The 18,137-nt window shown below is 42.4% G+C and overlaps 1 protein-coding gene across 1 annotated transcript; it reads left to right on the forward strand.

The window, feature by feature from the left end:
* The first annotated feature begins 6,179 nt into the window (after window positions 1–6,179).
* Window positions 6,180–14,381, forward strand: LOC131188328 (vomeronasal type-2 receptor 26-like). Its single transcript, XM_058163544.1, has 6 exons — window positions 6,180–6,340; window positions 9,234–9,525; window positions 10,449–11,306; window positions 11,623–11,841; window positions 12,018–12,155; window positions 13,500–14,381. The coding sequence occupies exons 1-6, from the start codon at window positions 6,180–6,182 to the stop codon at window positions 14,379–14,381; spliced, it is 2,550 nt and encodes an 849-aa protein (XP_058019527.1).
* The last annotated feature ends 3,756 nt before the right edge of the window (window positions 14,382–18,137 follow it).

Consider the following 18,137-nt stretch of genomic DNA (forward strand, 5'->3'; position numbering starts at 1 on the left):
TCCTTATTCTCTTTGTACGATATTCTGTTTATTCTTGACTCTTCTTTATTACGTATTAAAATTTGCAAACTTAGCTACTGTCACCTGCTTGCCTTATGGCTGTTGTATGTGTTAAAATTTGAGTAAAATTTTATTTTAGATAAGAAAATGAAAATTTACCATACCTGATATGTATTTGTATAAACCTTTGACTAATAAAAACTGAATAAAAAAATTTAATCCCAAATGCTTCCAATTGAAATTCCACTCCAACTCTGCAGCCACCAAACCATCCTAAAAAGAACAGAATTGGCCTTAATCAGAAATGAACTTCACACAAAAAGATTCCTCCTAGATCAAATCAACAAAGATCTCCTCACACTTCACCTCAAACTCAGCAACAAGATGCTCCCTGCACTTTGGGACAACTAAACAACTTGCCGCCTGAGAGAAACACAGACCACCCTCAAGACAGACACGACACCAACAAACTCAAGACTACAAGAACAGAAAACAAACTCCACCCTCACAGCAACACATGAAACAAACAGTGCATAACATCTCAGATAGGATCCTCACCAAAGCTGAAACCGATGTCCTTTCCAAAGGATTCAACTTTGCAGTCACTCCCAAAATACATCCCCACTGAGATTATATGGAGTTGAAACCAGCCTGACCAAAATCAATCATGACGCTAACAAAATCAGACTCGAGATCTCCAACATCCTCTGCACCAGCAAGCCACCCAAAAGCAACTTACCCAAAGAGGAACAGACAGCACTACTTAACCTGAAAAAAGATACCAGCATAATAATCCTACCAGCAGACAAGGGCAACGCCACGGTGGTTATGAACACATCTGACTACCAAACCAAATTAACCTACTCCAAGACCCTGCATACAAGCCCCAAAACAGACCCCACCACCTACCTAGAAGAAACCACTAGATCCAAAATAAAAGCCTCCCCCATCAGCGAAGAAATCCAACAAAGAATCATTCCCAGAGAGAAATCATCCAGATGCCCTAAGCTCTATGGCCTCCCCAAGATACACAAAGAAGGAACCCCACTCAGACCCATAGTCAGCTCCATAGGCTCACCTCTACAAAACCTAGCCAAAATTCTCGACAAACAACTACAGACCTATGCAGAATCCATCACCTCACACGTAAAAAACTCATTCCAGTTCATAGAGATCATAAAGAAACAAAACTTACAGCCCAGCGACCTACTCGTGAGCTTTGATGTCATATCCCTCTTCACCCAAGTGCCAATCAAAGAAGCCTTGACAGCTATCCAAAACAAATATAACCCCCCCAAGCACATCCTAGATCTGACCAACCACTGCCTATCCAACACATACTTCATCTATAATGGACAAAATACAAACAAGTAGAAGGAGCACCCATGGGATCACCCTCTCACCTGTCATTGCCAATCTCTACATGGAACACTTTGAAACCCAAGCTCTAGAAAATCTGATCACAAACCCAAACTCTGGCTCAGATATGTAGACGACACCTTCATAATCTGGCCACACGGAAAGAAAACTTGACAACTTCCTCACACACCTCAATAGCCTACACCCCAAAATACAGTTCACCATGGAAACAGAAGTTAATAACCAACTTCCTTCCTAGATGTCTTAGTCTACAGAAACCCAATGGCTCCCTAGGACACACCATCTACCAGAAGAAAACACACACAAACCGCTATCTGCACGCACTCTCACACCACCACCCAGCACAGATCAACTCCGTAGCCAAGACACTCATCTCAGAACAAAATGCTTAGCTGATGAACAACACCTAAAACCGAACTAGACACTCTCACTAACGTACTAACATCCAATGGATTCCAAAGAAATAAGATTACCAAGCTAATCCAAAAGAACCCCCACTAAAATCCAAGACAGAGAACAAGAAAACGGCACAGCCCTCCTCCCATATATAAAAGGCACCACAGACAGAATCAGCAAGATCCTCCACAAACACAACATCAAGACAGCATTCTGCACAAACAGAAAAATATCCACCATCCTAAGAAACCCCAAAGACAAAATTGAGTTAGAAAATCAAGGAGTATATGAAATCCCATGCACCGCCTGCCCCACCACATACATTGGACAAACCAACAGAAGAATAAGTGCACGCATTGAAGAACACAAGAACTCATTCAAAAAAGAGGAACCAACTTCTTCCCTGGTCCAACACTTTAAAGTCACAGGACATGATATTGACTTTAAAAAGACCAGAACTATCGCCAAAACTGAACACTTTAACAACAGAATAATCAGAGAAGCCATTGAGATAGAAAAACGCCCACACAGCATGAACAAACGAGATGACACCTCCCGCCTACCAGCCATTTGGAAACCCACCCTTATTGACAAACGAGTCCCTAACACGAGGAATGACACCAGACCCACACTCACAAGGTCCACACAGGATGTCACCACCGCACATCCACCCAGAAAGCAGACCCAAACCCACACTGATCATGAAGCACGACCAAGGACCAGAAGCCAGACCGCAGCTGCAACATTAGCCATTTCAAACCCCTCCAATCCATTCATGCAGCAGACTGACACCCACTATGAAGATGTAGCACGACCACAAAGCCAAACAACAGCTATGCAGCTCACCAGCTCAAAACACCCAACAGCACAGACTAAACTGAGCACAACCAAGCCCCCACCAACACAGGACACACCCCAGCCAATCAGAGCACAGAAAAACCCCCATCCAATCAGAGCACAGCCAAGCTCCCACCCAATCAGTTCAAACCCCCACTAGCAGTTAAAAGGAAGAAACAGCTGCGATCACACATTGCTCCCAGAAGCACGAAGCTGAAGCCTGAAGATGACGAATGAGACTTCGTCGAAACGTCGCCAAGACACTTCACAACCAAAGACATATATATATATGAAGAAGAAAAAGAAAAACAATAGGACAGGAACGGTAGGCACATTTGTGTGCTTATGCACGCCCCTTATGGTCCTCTTAGGAATGGGGTGAGGTCAATAGTAGAAAGTTTTTGGTTAAAGCTTTGGGGATTATGGGAAGAGACCACAGAGTCAGGTAAAGTGTTCCAAGCACTGATGATTCTGTTACAGAAGTCATATTTTCTGCAATCTAGATTAAAGCGGTTAGCATTAAGTTTAAATCTATTGGTTGCTCTTGTATTATTGCAATTAAAGCTGAAGTAGTCTTTGACAGGAAGGACATTGCAATAAAAAAACAATAAAATTTTTATTCCTTTTGTATCCCAAATTCCATTTCTATATTTAACAGTGTGTTTTCTAAGTATCCAAAGTGTTAAAATATAACTGAAAAAATAATTGCTACCAACTTGCCTTCCATTGAGGACCTGTATACTGCACGAATCAAGAAGAGGGCCGTGAAAATATTTGCAGATCCCTCACATCCTGGACATAAACTGTTTCAACTCCTACCCTCAAAACGACGCTATAGAGCACTGCACACCAGAACAACTAGACACAAGAACAGTTTTTTCTCGAAGGCCATCACTCTGCTAAACAAATAATTCCCTCAACACTGTCAAACTATTTACTGAATCTGCACTACTATTAATCGTTTCATAGTTCCCATCACCAATCTCTTTCCACTTATGACTGTATGACTATAACTTGTTGCTGGCAATCTTTATGATTTATATTGATATATTGATCATCAATTGTGTTGTAAATGTTGTACCTTGATGAACGTATCTTTTCTTTTATGTACACTGAGAGCATATGCACCGAGACAAATTCCTTGTGTGTCCAATCACACTTGGCCAATAAATTCTATTCTATTCTATTCTATTCTATTCTATTCTATAAGCATCATGTCAGGATAATGAATATTTAAAGCTGGCCAGCCGCTGTAAGGTTGTAAATCAAGATCATGAAATGAGAAATGATGAAATGGTGCTAGAGTGTGCAGAATCAGATAAGTTAATGATGGAACTTAAAGACAGAGAGGAAATGATTTACTATGAAACATGGAACAGATGGTATAATTGGCTGGAAAAGAAATCTAAAATTAATGTATAATGTATGGTATAAGAGAAGATACTGTATTATAGTGAAATGCAATCTTTAATGTGTAGTAGGTATGTATATTACGTAGTGATTATATGAATATGTAAGTAAGAAACAAAATGTACATGTATATAGTTGGTCGAAAGATAAAATGGATACTACTAAACAGCTGAAAAAAGCTGTTGTGTTGTATCTGCATTGTAGTTCTCTGTGTAGAGTTGAAGACTGATTGCTTGCCTAGTATGTGCCTACCATATATATTTCTGTATATGGAAGTCTTGTATATAAACCACAGTTTGTAATGACAAATTCTCTGTGTCCTGTATTTTGCTCCTGGTTGTCTCAAAAACAAATTAGATAATATCGATCGTTATTAAAAAGTATACAATCTTCCATATTGATATCAATTATATAACCATCAAAGCAGTGGTGAAATTCAATTTTTTTTACTACTGGTTCTGTGGGTGTGACTTGGTGGGCATGGTGTGGCTTGGTAGCTATGGTTTGGCGGGCATGGCAGGGGAAGGATACTGCAAAATCTCCATTCCCACCCCACTCTGTGGCCAGCGAGAGGTGGTATTTGCTGGTTCTCTGAACTGCTCAAAATTTCCACTAGCGGTTCTCCAGAACCTGTCAGAACCTGGTGGATTTCACCCCTGCATCAAAGTATTTACTAATCAGATTTTCTTTCCCATGTAGTCCATATTTTCACATAAATCCACTCATCTAACCTCTGTCTCTAGCAACTAGCCATTTGTAAAAAAATCCCAAGTCATAAAATATTCCAAGTCTTCTTCTTCTTCTTCTTCTTCTTCTTCTTCTTCTTCTTCTTCTTCTTCTTCTTCTTCTTCTTCTTCTTCTTCTTCTTCTTCTTCTTTTCTTCTCCTTCTCCTTCTCCTTCTCCTTCTCCAACTTCTTTTTAGGGTTAACCTATCCATTTCTGCACATTCCAGTATTTTTTGGATTATATCAGTAGGGTTCTTCATTTTTCCAATATTGTGTGTATAGAATCCTGGCTGCTGTTAAAATACATAGAATTAAATATGTATTTTAACAATGTTATTCTCCACAACTTTGTATGGAATATCACATCTGGGCTTGGAGAGGTTTAACTCATACACTATGTACAACACCAACTACTTGGTCGTGCCATTCAGTGTATGCTATCCCTGCCTGCCACTATGTGTTGAATTGTCTCTGAGGCAGGGGTGAAATCCAGAAGGTTCTGACAGGTTCTGGAGAACTAGTAGCAGAAATTATGAGTAGTTCAAAGAACTGGCAGTGGAAATTTTAAGTAGTTTGGAGAACCGGTAGCAGAAATTTTGAGTAGTTCAAAGAACCAGCAAATACCACCTCTGGCTGAGGTGGGAATGGAGATTTTGCAGTATCTTTCCCCCAGGAGTAAGGAAATGACCCCATAATACCTTGTGGGGTGGAGTCTGGGCAACTGAATGCAGCTGAGTGTTTACTGGCTGGATGTTGTGAGTCCCAGGGAGTTTTTTAATCTGGAAAGAGTTTGGTGGTGGCAGCAGAAACAATCAATTCCATAGAGATCTCAGAAAATTAAAAGAGTTTGCCTCGTGTGTATCCTACATTACGGGGATCAGACTAGGTGACCCCAAATTCTTGTCCAATTCTAAAGCTCCAATCACAGTTTGTCTCTTCGGTTTGTTCCTTGAGGCCCTTCTTCATTTTTCTCTTCTGGCTCTCGGCTCCATCTGAGAAAGCATCTGGAACAACATTTACCTCAGTCAGTTGTCCAATTGACAGAATTGTGGTTTCAGAAATCCTGTCAAAATGACAAAATTACTCCAGTGTTATGGGGATAATTTCCCTCTCCCGGGATTCCTCAAATGCTAGTAATTCTTGCTTCGTCTCAGTGGATTTCCACATATTAATCTACCCTAAACAGGTTACATGGTGAAAACATGTTTATCTACAAGCTCCGAATGCTATAGCAGGGTCCCTTTACAGTTGGTGCTTAGATGAATGCTTATCATGAAGAATGAAAACTCCACATGAACCGTCTGAAGTCACCAGAGCATCACAGTTCCTGCAAGACCCTCCTCTGACTTGCTCTAGGAAAAAAAAGGCTCCTTCAGAGACCAATGATTTTACTCTTAGTGTTGCTTTGGACCTTGCCTGCAGCTGTCCAGATGGACCTGAGGCCAAACTGCTTCTGGAGGAGACCTTTCCAAGAACAAAAAGACTATTACAAACCTGGAGATCTTACTATCGGTGGGAACCTACCTCTCTCCCTCACTATAGTTCTACAGCTCCCACATGAGCCTCCTAGAGATTGGGATAGCCTTTCTCTGTAAGTGTTTCCTTGATTGTCTTTTTTCCTTGGGGCAATGTGGAAAGGGCAGACTTAAAGATGGGGCAGATTTAAATCCCACCCAGCCTCTGTTGATATGAAGTCTTCCTATTTAGGGCAAATTGATTCCCTTTGATCAATCAATCTCCCTCTTATCCCTTCTCAAGCCCTCAAGCCCTCTGGTGAAGAATCGCTTGTCACACAAGGGAGTCAACCTTTTTCTCCATGTTCCTCTAAAGAAAAGTGCACTTTGCGTAGAAGACAATTTGGGCTGAACTTGGGGAGAAATAATGCTAAGGTCCTCTTATCTTATTGCTGCATTGAATTTCATCTTCCCATCCCACTACTCTGACGATTTGTAACTCCATCCTTCATGCTTAAAAGTCTGTGGAGATTCTCAGTTATCTGGGTCAGGGTTGTCCCAAAACAACCCTACTTTTTTCAGGAGGCAACTGGACTTTCTTGTTATTTTTTTTCCTTTTGAAGAAGTTTTCTTCTTCAGCTGTGACAGGATAGTGGGGAATGGAAGGGTTTCTAGTCCTTGCAGACAGCTGGTCATTTGCATCCTTTTTAGAGGGTCGTTGAAGCACTTGGAGGCTTTATCTGTGTCCTCAGGGTCACTTGAGCGGTGCTCCTGGTTCCTGTGGTCTGCATTTTTTTCCAAGTGCTTCAACAATCCTCTAAATGACCAGCTGTCTGCAAGAAGTTGAAATCCTTCCATTCCCCACTATCTTCTTAGAGCTGAAGAAGCTTCTTGGATGAGAAGTGAAATGTCTTGATAGCTGTGTTCCAATATCTCAGGGGTTGCCACAAAGAAGAGAGAGTCGGGCTGTTCTCCAAAGCACCTGAGGGTAGAACAAGAAGCAATGGGTGGAAACTCATCAAGGAAAGAAGCAACTTAGAACTAAGGAGAAATTTCCTGACAGTTAGAACAATTAATAAGTGGAACGACTTGCCTGCAGAAGTTGTGAATGCTCCAACACTGGAAATTTTTAAGAAAATGTTGGATAACCATCTGTCTGAGATGGTGTAGGGTTCCTGCCTAGGCAGGGGGTTGGACTAGAAGGCCTCCAAGGTCCCTTCCAACTCTGTTGTTATGTTATGTTATGTTATGTCTTCAAAAGAAAATCCAGTCACCTCCTGAAAAAAAGCACCTTTGAGATCCTTCATGCCTATGTTACATTTCACGTAATGAGGGTCTGTCTTTTGTCCCACCAAGTCTGCCTTCCCACCAATCTCTTGTTAAACCTAGTACTTCTAGGTCAGTGGAGCGATCTTCTTTGGAGAACCCCAACAGAAAGAGTTTTATGTTCTGAGACACTAAAACTGTTTTTTTCTAACTCGAGCCATCCTGATATATTGGCATCATCATTTCTAGCCAGAAAAAGGCAACCTGATCAGACATTCAATTTAACATAATTTATTGGGTTTATAAAGCCAAAACCTAATTCAGAAGGAGTCTGAGAACATGATAGGGTGCCAGATTGGGGGGAAATGTTTGGGGACATAGGACAGAAGACGTCAGCTTTTAATATTTCCATGACTGGATATAATAAAATGTGTGGTTTTATCAAGAGGATCAGCCACATTTCCTCGACTGGACTGAAAAGTTCATTTTGAAAAAGTCAATACTGACTTGAATTTTTTTGAAAATTTTCTTTTTTATTTTATACACAAATATTTAATACATCAGTCATTTCTTCCATGTGACATCTCGTTGTTTTCTCCTTGGCTTCATCTTTTTATTGCTTCTTCTATCTTCATTTTCAGTTAATCTGTTACAATTTTTTCTACAAGTACAATATTCTGATTATACCATTTTCTTACATAACTTGTTAGTTTGCTTATCTATATCTTTTTTCTAACTAATGGTAAAATTGATCCCATGTCTTAAAATATTCTGAGTTCTCTCTTTCTTTTATCATCAAAGTTAATCTATTCATTTCTGCACAGTCTAATTTTTTTTTATAACTTCCCCTTCCAGAGGTATTTTCTCTGCTTTCCAATTTAGTGCAAAAACAATCCTTACTGCTGTTATTACATGTATAATCAAGTAAATATTTTCTTTACTAATTTTCTCTGGGAGGATACCCAATAGGAACAGCTCCGGTTTTAAATCAATATGTTGTGTAATTTCTTCTAACCGTGTCTTAATTTTATTCCAATAGTTTTTAGCTTCTGGGCGTGTCCACCACATACGATAATAAGATCCTGGTAACTTGTGACATTTCCAACATTTAGCTGAAATATCTTTAAACATTTTTGCCAGTTTCTCAGGGGGCATATGCCATCTATAAAACATTTTATATTGGTTTTCTTTATATGCAGCGGACATTGTTAATTTATAGCTCCTTTCCCATAACTGTTGCCATTTGTCTAGATCAACTGAATATCCAAAATTCTTTGCCCAAGTGATCATTGTTTCCTTTACTTGTTCTTTAACTTAATGCCAAGTAGAAAATTGTCAATTTTTAAAATTAATTTATCCTCTGTTCCCGTGAGTATCCTATCCAACTCTGTTTTTTTCTAAGTAAAAACCATATAGTTTAGCATCTTTTTCATATCTTGTTTGTATTTGCATATACTATATGAATCCAACTCTATCCCCAGTTCTTCCAGCTAATACTGACTTGAACTGAGCTCATGCTATAAATTATAACTCACTTAAATGTCCTGCAGAGAGAGGGAGAAGAGGATTTGCCATACACTGTTGACAGTAAGAACAGGATCAACTGATTGACAGCAACCCTGTTTTCTGACACCAGTAACATAAATCAACTAATTTGTATAGATCTGTTCTGAGATTAACCACTAGAGTCCTGATAATGCTTTCTTAACTAAAACCTCCCTCCTGCTCCTGTCTAATTTTTGTCCTCTAACACTTGCAACAAAGACCTGTTCCCAAGAACTACCAACACGTCCTGGCCTTGGCATTTGCAATTCAGGAGATCAACAAAGACCCACAACTTCTCCCCAACATCACCCTGGGCTTCCGCATCTATGAAGAGAACCATTATGCAAGCATGACTCCAGATGTCAGCCTGTCTCTGCTCTCCAGCCGGGGAAAATTGTTTCCTAACTATAAGTGTGACACAGAGGACGATCTTCTCTCTGTCCTTGGGGGTCTCAGCTCCAGAACTTCATACCAGATGGCCACTGTGTTTGGCAATTTCAAGGTTTCTCAGGTACTTAGACACACAACATGATGAAAGGGGGAATGCTGTAAATTCTGCCTTGTGTGATTCCTGCCAACAACTCGCACACTCAATTCTGTGACCGGAAGGAAACAACAACCAATTTTGTTGTATATAGGATGTACAATGACAATAAAGACTATACTATACTATCTCATGAAGATGCAAAGTTGTGGGGATTGGGATCTAGAATAGGATACCTGCCAGTCTAGTTAGTTTGAGGTTAGTAATAAAAAATAAGATACCTGTTGTGACTCTGGCTCCTGAGCCTGTCCTCACAGAGGAAGATGACTCTGAAAGTGATGGGGAGGAGCTGACAAGGCCTCCCTCTCCAGGACCCTCCTTTCTGGCAACACCTCAGGTTCCAGCTGAAGTCCAGGAGGAAGGCATGTCGGAGCACCCACTAATAAGGAGTTGATGAAGATCAGTCTTGGATTGATCCCAGGCAGCGTCAGAGGGAGAGGTGTGCGCAGCAAAGGAAGAGGTGGGGAAGGGCCAGAGATTGTTGAATCATTGAGCCATGCCCCAAAGGGGATAAAAGTGGGTGGGGTTGCTCTGCAGGCCCTGTGATGGACAAAAATTGCATATCGTGAGCTTCGGATGGGATATTTTTCAGAATTAAGGCTAGGACTTTGTGGATGACTTCTGACTACTCTTTGAACCCTTGGTTGCCCCAGCAATAGACTACAGATACGCTGACTCCTGTTTCTAGAGGTGATAAGAAACTTGGCAGGCATTTGGAAACTAGCTGCCAGAACTTTTATCTGCTAAAGGGATTCAGGTCGGCTTGTAAAAATAAATTACTGGTAGACGTCGTTTGCTTGTGTGTCTTGCTATGTGAGGTGGGGGGACAGAAGAATACCAATGTCCTTCCTTAACCTCTTCTTTTTCCTTCAACTCCACCCTCCCTTCAGCTAGGTTACCGCTTCTCTGACCCTGTTTTGAGGGATAAGACTCAGTTCCCCACCTTCTACCAGATTGATCCCCAGTATCACCTACAGAATGCAGCCATTGTCCGGCTCCTTCTCTATTTCCACTGGAACTGGATTGGGATCATTGTTCAAAAGTCAGAGAGCAGTGACCATTTCATCCGGATTTTTGACGCCACCCTCGCCCAGAATGACATCTGCATACAATTTGTAAAACAGATCTTGCCCCAGATCTTAATATTCAATGAATTGAACAGCAGACAAATAGATGTGCTTTGGACAATTTTGAAGAGTGATGCTCAGGTTGTGATTATCTCCGGGGTTTCAAGTGCTCTGCAAAGCCTTTTAATATCCCTCTCCTATTATGAAGAAGAAAACCACACTTCTTCTGGGAAGGTTTGGATCCTGACCACCCAATGGGAATTTTCAGCGATTGGCTACCACTACGAGTGGGGGAAATTAAAATCCTTCCATGGCGCTTTGTCTTTCACGGTTCACACAAACCCGGTGCCAGGATTCAAAGATTATCTCTGGGCTCTGAATCCACACGAACCCCATGGAGACGTCTTTCTGCCCAGCTGGTGGGAAATTGTATTTGACTGTCAGGTTTTGAAGGCAGGTCTGTCCTCAAATGATGGCCGAAGGGTTTGCGCAGGAGAAGAGAACCTGGACACCCTCCCAGCCTCCGTCTTTGATGGAAAGATGACCGGTTTCAGCTACAGTGTCTACAATGCTGCCTATTCTGTGGCACACGCATTACATGTTGTGTATATGTTGGAATCACGATGGGCACTGAAGAGGGGCAGAAAGAAGCCCCACCTGCTCTCTGTGAAGCCATGGCAGGTAACCAGATGTGGGCTGCAGTTACTTTAACAAAGGGTTCACAGGTTGTGAGCGCGTGCATCTTCTTCTTAAAATTTCCAGTGTTGGAGCATTCACAACTTCTGCAGGTAAGTCATTTGGCACCAGAGTTTGACTCATTTATATTTCCAAGCACCTAGTTTTCCTCAGGAATAAGTTGTAGCTTCAGTCCTTGAAGTTGAATATCTAGCAGTTCCAGAAATAGAGTTTTGCCTCAATCTACAGCTTAATTGTAACTTTGATATAAAATCTCTTCACTTCCATGGACTTTGTTTGTTTGGTTGTTTTGCCATTCCAGATGCATGCCTTCTTGAGAAACGTCCTTTTCAACAACTCCGCTGGGGAGGAAGTCTCCTTTACAGAAACTGGGATGAAATATGCAGGATTTGATATCCTCAACTGGGTCGTCTTTGCAAACATGACCATCCTTCGACAGAAAGTCGGATGGGTCAATCTGAAGGGTCCTTCAGCTGGAGGTTTCAGCATCAACCCCGATGCCATTGTGTGGGCCAACCAGGTGGGAAGTAGATGTTGTTTCCAGGGTTCAGGAAAGCTGAGAGGAAGGATCAGGTTGTTGTGATGGAAATGCTATTCTGACGAATGAAGAAGAGGGGCTCCTTTTACGCAGATCCCGAAGCCAAGCTGAACATTTTTAACCCCTCCATCTCAAAGCTAATCTCACTCTCCTTTCAGACAAAGCCTTTCTCCCGATGTGTGAAGAGCTGCCTTCCAGGACAAGCCAGGAAAGTTGCAGAGGGGAAGCATTCTTGTTGCTACGGATGTGTTTCTTGCCCAGAAGGGACCATTTCTAATCAAACAGGCAAGTTAGTGGTCAATGCCTGGAATGCACTACCTGACTCTGTTGTTACATCCTCAAACCCCCCCCCCCAATAACTTTAACCTTAAACTGTCTACTGTGGACCTCACCCCATTCCTAAGAGGTCTGTAAGGGGGCCTGCATAAGCACACCAGCGTGCCTTCCATCCCTGTCCTAATGTCCCCATTTATTTGTCCCCATTTCCTGTATTAATATCCATGTTTATACTTATTCCTGTTATCTCATACGTGTTTGACAAACTAAATAAATAAATGAATAAAAATAAAAATAAATAATCAGGAATGAAGAGTTCTGGCGTGGCTGCCTGGGAAGGAATGATAGACAATATGAGGTGGCAAATCAGTTGAACAAATCAACATGGACGTCATTCAGAACTTTAAAGTTGAATGGATCCTTTAATTTGTTAGCAGCAGTTTTAGTTTTTATGAAGGGGTGAAATGCTACTGGTTCACACTGGTTCGGGAAAACCGGTAGCGGCGGCAACATGAGAGTCCACCCACCCACCTGGACATCGGTGGAATTCTGGATAATAACTAAATTAGAACCGCCATCATCTCTTATCGTTGGCCAAGCTTCCTAGGGCTGCTGGGAGTTGTCGTTTATTAATTTATTTATTATAATTATTGTTAGCCTGCCTACTCAAAACACTCTAGGGGTGGTTTACTATAGTTTTATTAAAATCATCCATTAAGTCATTGCAAATTTGCTTCTGCCTTCTACTAAAACCCATTCCCCAAAAGTCCAGAAGAGTATTTTTAACCTGTTTCCTAAAGCAGCGGTCCGTAACCTTCTTGGGTCCAGTGGGACGGGGGAGGATGAGATGGTTGCGCACATGCAACCTAATCCTGTGCATATGCAAATAAAGTTTGGTTTTAACCCGGAAGTAACCTGTTTTTTACCCTCTGCACATGCGCAGAAGGCTTTGCGCATGTGCAGAGGGTCCAAAATCGCATGTGATGCATGTCCCCACGCGCAAGCAAAGCAAGAGGATGGGCATGGCACACGCACTTCCAAACCGGTAGGGAAGGTATTTCACCCCTGGTTTATATGTTTTAATATTTTATTGAACACTGCCCAGAGTCCCTCGATGTGGGAGATGGGAATTTCAAAATGTAATAATGAAATAAAACAAATCAATTAATTCATTATATAATTACTCCTGAGAAGTTCTTAGTTGCTGATTCCACTGGATCCTTCTGTGTTGTGTGCAGCAGAAGTAAAGAGATGGGGCATGTAAGGCATTTCACTTCTTTCATTGGAAAAACAATTCCCTCAAAGATAATCCCTGGTTCTCCGTCTAATGTCAGCTGGTGCCTGTTTTTCCAGATGCGGCTCAGTGCATCCCCTGCCCAGAAGACCAACACCCCAGCAAGAACCACGTCCTGTGCATTCCCAAGACCAGGAACTATCTCTCCTATGAGGAAACACTTGGCTTCATTTTAGTTTGTCTAGCTCTTGTCTTCTCTTTGATCACAATCCTTGTGTTGGCAGCCTTCATCAAACACCGCAACACACCCATCGTCAAGGCCAACAACCGTAATCTCACCTACATCCTCCTGGTTTCACTCCTGCTCTGCTTCCTCTGCTCCTTCCTCTTCATCGGGCAGCCAAGGAACCTCACCTGTCTCCTCCGACAGACCACTTTCGGCATCGTCTTCTCCACGGCCATTTCCTCTGTGTTGGCAAAAACTCTGACTGTAGTTCTGGCCTTCATGGCTACTAAGCCAGGAAACAGTGCGAGAAAACTCTTGGGGAAGCAGCTGATTGTAGTCCTGGCCTGTCCCCTTGTGCAAGCAGCTCTTTGTGCCTCCTGGCTGTCAATCTCCCCCCCATTTACTAATTTGGACTTTCATTCTGTGAAGGGAGAAATCGTGTTTGAATGCAATGAAGGTTCAGCCATCATGTTTTATGCTGTCCTGGGCTACATGGGTTTGCTGAGTCTCATCAGCTTCATAGTGGCTTTTCTGGCCAGGAAGCTACCGGACAGCTTTAATGAAGCCAAGTTCATTACTTTTAGCATGCTGGTCTTCTGCAGCGTTTGGGTCTCCTTTCTCCCCACCTATCTGAGCACCAAAGGGAAGTTCATGGTGGCCGTGGAGATCTTCTCCATCTTGGCCTCTGCAGCTGGTCTACTGAGTTGTATCTTTCTCCCCAAATGCTGCGTTATAGTGCTGAGGCCAGATCTGAACAATAGAAGTCACCTCATGAGGAAAATTTAGTAGGAAAGGAAGAAAACATATGGTCACTTCCGTACAAGTTAATATAGACAGGGGTCTGCAACCTTAAACTCTCAGAGAGACATTTGGACCCATGTCCCACAGAAAAAAAAACACTGGGAACTACAAAGCCTGGGTGGGCATGGCCAACTCAACATCACTCACACCCATCTAGTCACATGATCCCCACTCATGCCTACCCAGGGTTTGTGACTCCTAGTTTTTCTTTTCTATGGGAAATCTCCCCCCTCCCTCTCTCCCTCCCTCCCTCCCTCCCTCTCTCTCTCTCTCTCTCAAAATATCCACAATAGCACTGAATCCTGGACAGGCAGATGTTTATATACCCTTATAAGGGTTGGGGAAATGTTTCATTTTAAAAAAATTATCCAAGATACAAAATTGAAAGATAGAAACATAAATCTATGAGTTCTTTCCGCATATATTGTCTTATATTTCTACTACTATTGATAATGCCTGTGAACCGCCCTTTGGGAGATAGGGCGGTATACAAATTTAAATAATAAATAAATAAAATAAATAAATAAATATATTACTATTATCTCAGTGTTATATTATACACTGTATATTACCACATTTCCCCCACAAATAAGACCTGTTCTTATATATTTTTGCCACCAAAAAATGCACCAGGTCTTATTTTCGGGGTTGTCTAATTACTGACTCACCTCAGGTGGCAGCACCCACAGCCCCATCCAGCAGGATTCGCTGCCAGCTCACTTTTTCGGTGGCTGCTTGCTGCCACTTACACGCATTGCTCCTGGCCTCCATTTCACCATCAGAGGCCTTCCAGAAAGCCTTCTGCAGCTGAGAAAGGGACTCCAGATAGATGTACGTGGCACATACCCCCTCCCAGCTTCCGTTTTGCTGTCAGAGACCTTCCAGAAGGCCCTCTGCAGCTGATAACAGAGCTCCAGATCAAGTTGGAGCTCTGTTATTGGCTGCGGAGGCCTTTCCAGAAGGCCCTCTGATGGCAAAATGGAGGCCAAGGGCAACGCATGTGAGTGGCGGCAAGCAGTCACAGAAATGAGCCTGCAAGGCAAGGCAGGTATCAGGATGAGAAGTGCAACATCTTCAAAGAAAAACCTAAAAGTCCAGTTGCCTCTTGAAAAAAAGGACAACCTGGGACAACCTGGATGACTGGGAATCTCCATAGATACTTCATGGAGCAGCTGTGTAACATGCTGTGTTCTAGAAGCACATAGAACTGCCTGCAACTGCCCCATTTTGCACCAGTTGAAACTTTCAAATGCTGTTCAGGGCAGCCCCATGTAGAGGGCATTACAGTAGTCCATTAATTATTATTTATTATTATTATTAATTATTTATTAAATTTTTATACCGCCCTTCTCCCGAAGGACTCAGGGCAGTGTACAGCCGGAGATAAAATGCAAAATATGTACAATTAAAACAAATTAAAACATAGCAAAATTACAAAAACGGCTAATAATTAAAATTAAATTTAAAATATTTAAGAATATTAATAAAATCCCAATTTAAAATCAAACTATTATGCCAGTCCCGCTTGAATAAATAAGTATGTTCTTAGCTCACGACGAAAGGTCCGAAGATCAGGCACTTGATGTAAGCCAGGGGGGAGTTCATTCCAGAGCGTCGATGCTCCCACAGAGAAGGCCCTACTCCTGGGGGCCGCCAGCCGACACTGTTTGGCGGACGGCACCCTGAGGAGACCCTCTCTATGAGAGCGTACGGGTCGGTGGGAGGCATAGGGTAACAGCAGGTGGTCTCGTAAGTATCCGGGTCCTAAGCCATGGAGCGCTTTAAAGGTGGTAACCAAAATCTTGAAGCGCACCTGAAAGACCACAGGAAGCCAGTGCAGACTACGGAGCAGTGGTGTTACGTGGGAGCCACGAGCGGCTCCCATTACTACTGCAGTCAAGATTCTGACTAACTGCAGCCTCCGGGTGCACTTCAAGGGCAGCCCCATGTAGAGAGCATTGCAGTAATCCAACCGAGACGTAACCAGAGCGTGAGTGACTGTGCATAAGACATCCCGGTCAAGGAAGGGATGCAACTGGCGGACCAAGCGGACTTGGTAAAAGGCCCTCCTGGAGATGGCCGCCAGATGTTCATCAAAGGACAGCCGTCCATCCAGGAGGACGCCAAGTTGCGAACCACCTCCTTTGGGGCCATGTGGTGAAAAGGCAGTGAATAACTGTGAGCAGAGCAGGGACACAACACAAACCTCTGCAAAGGACCCCCCTAGTCACAGCTGCCATCTACTCTGTAAATAAAGGGAGCCCAGGAGGCAGGTGAACTCATGAGCTTGCTCTGTCACTATTAAGATCCCTCCGTCTATCATTCTCTTTTCTGGTTTTAGTTCTGCTCTTGTAACATCTAATTCTTTTTAATTATTATATAAAGGTTTTAAACAATCACTGTCTTCCTTATTGACAGCTTTTATTGCTTTGTTGTATGCTGCCCAGAATGACTTTGCATGGGGTGGTCATATAAATTTGATCAATCAATCAATCAATCAATCAACCCCTGTCTTGTGGGTTTAACTAAACTGGTTATTCCACATTGGTATGATTGCTCACACTTCCAAGGGTACAGCTGACTGCGACCATGCCACATTAGCACCCATTCTGCCTGAACATACTATGCCGCAGACCAAGCTTGTCTGAGCCACAGGGGCCTCTGTGGCTCAGACTGCTAATGCAGTCTGTTATTAACAGCAGCTGCTTGCAATTACTGCAGGTTCTAGTCCCACCAGGCCCAAGGTTGACTCAGCCTTCCATCCTTTATAAGGTAGGTAAAATGGGGACCCAGATTGTTGGGGGCAATAAGGGGGAGGGCCTTCTCTGTGGTGGCACCAGCCCTGTGGAACGAGCTTCCTCCGGGATTACGACAACTCCCCGACCTCTGGACCTTCAGACGTGAACTGAAGACTTTATAATTTCAGCGCGCTGGACTATTCTAAGAATAAAATGTTTTAACTAAATTTTAAGGGTTTTTTAATGGGCTTTTTATCGTTTTTAGTGATTTGGCTATGATAATATTTAGTTTTAACTGGTTTTTAACGCTTATTTATTATATTGTTTTTAATATGCCTGTGAACCGCCCTGAGTCCTACGGGAGATGGTGCGGTATAAAAGTATGATTAATAAATAAATAATAAATAAATAAATAAGTTGACTTTGTATATAAATATACAAATAGGATGAAGACTATTGCTAACTTAGTGTAAGCCGCCCTGAGTCTTCGGAGAAGGGCGGGATATAAATGCAAATTTAAAAAAAAACAACTCTGTCTTGTGTACAGGTATTCACTTTTAGGTAGGTCGAAAGCTCAACTTCAGTTTAACTGTAAACTCCATCTGTTCTGTGGATTAGCAACAAGAGACACAAACCTGCTTTTCCCCCCATTGGATGTTCAAACAACATCTGTTGCTGAGTGGGTAGGAGAATTGCTTTCCCCTGCAATTTTCAGGAGAACTATTCCCTACGCAAATCTTCCAAGGTTAACCCTGCTTTCCAAAATATTGGTTCTCCCAGTGAAGATTACCGTATATACTCGAGTATAAGCCGAGTTTTTCAGCACGTTTTTTGTGCTGAAAAACGTCCCCTCGGCTTATACTCCGGTCTATACGGCTTATACTCGAGGTTGGTTTTTAAGCCTCGCTTATACTCGAGTATATACGGCTTATACTGAGTTTTTTTCTTTCTTTTTCACATTTTACCGGACGAAGCCCTGCCGGTGCAGTGAGAGGCGGGCGGG

The sequence above is a fragment of the Ahaetulla prasina genome, chromosome 1 (assembly GCF_028640845.1).
Source record: "Ahaetulla prasina isolate Xishuangbanna chromosome 1, ASM2864084v1, whole genome shotgun sequence".
In the NCBI taxonomy this organism is placed as follows: Eukaryota; Metazoa; Chordata; class Lepidosauria; order Squamata; family Colubridae; genus Ahaetulla; species Ahaetulla prasina.

Bases quoted from the DNA above. Each gene is read 5' to 3' on its own strand.
- LOC131188328 (XM_058163544.1), top strand. From the start codon at position 6,180: ATGGACCTGAGGCCAAACTGCTTCTGGAGGAGACCTTTCCAAGAACAA. The intron at 6,341-9,233 runs GTAAGTGTTTCC...CTTGCAACAAAG, and splicing joins GATTGGGATAGCCTTTCTCT to ACCTGTTCCCAAGAACTACC. The intron at 12,156-13,499 runs GTCAATGCCTGG...GATGCGGCTCAG, and splicing joins ATCAAACAGGCAAGTTAGTG to TGCATCCCCTGCCCAGAAGA.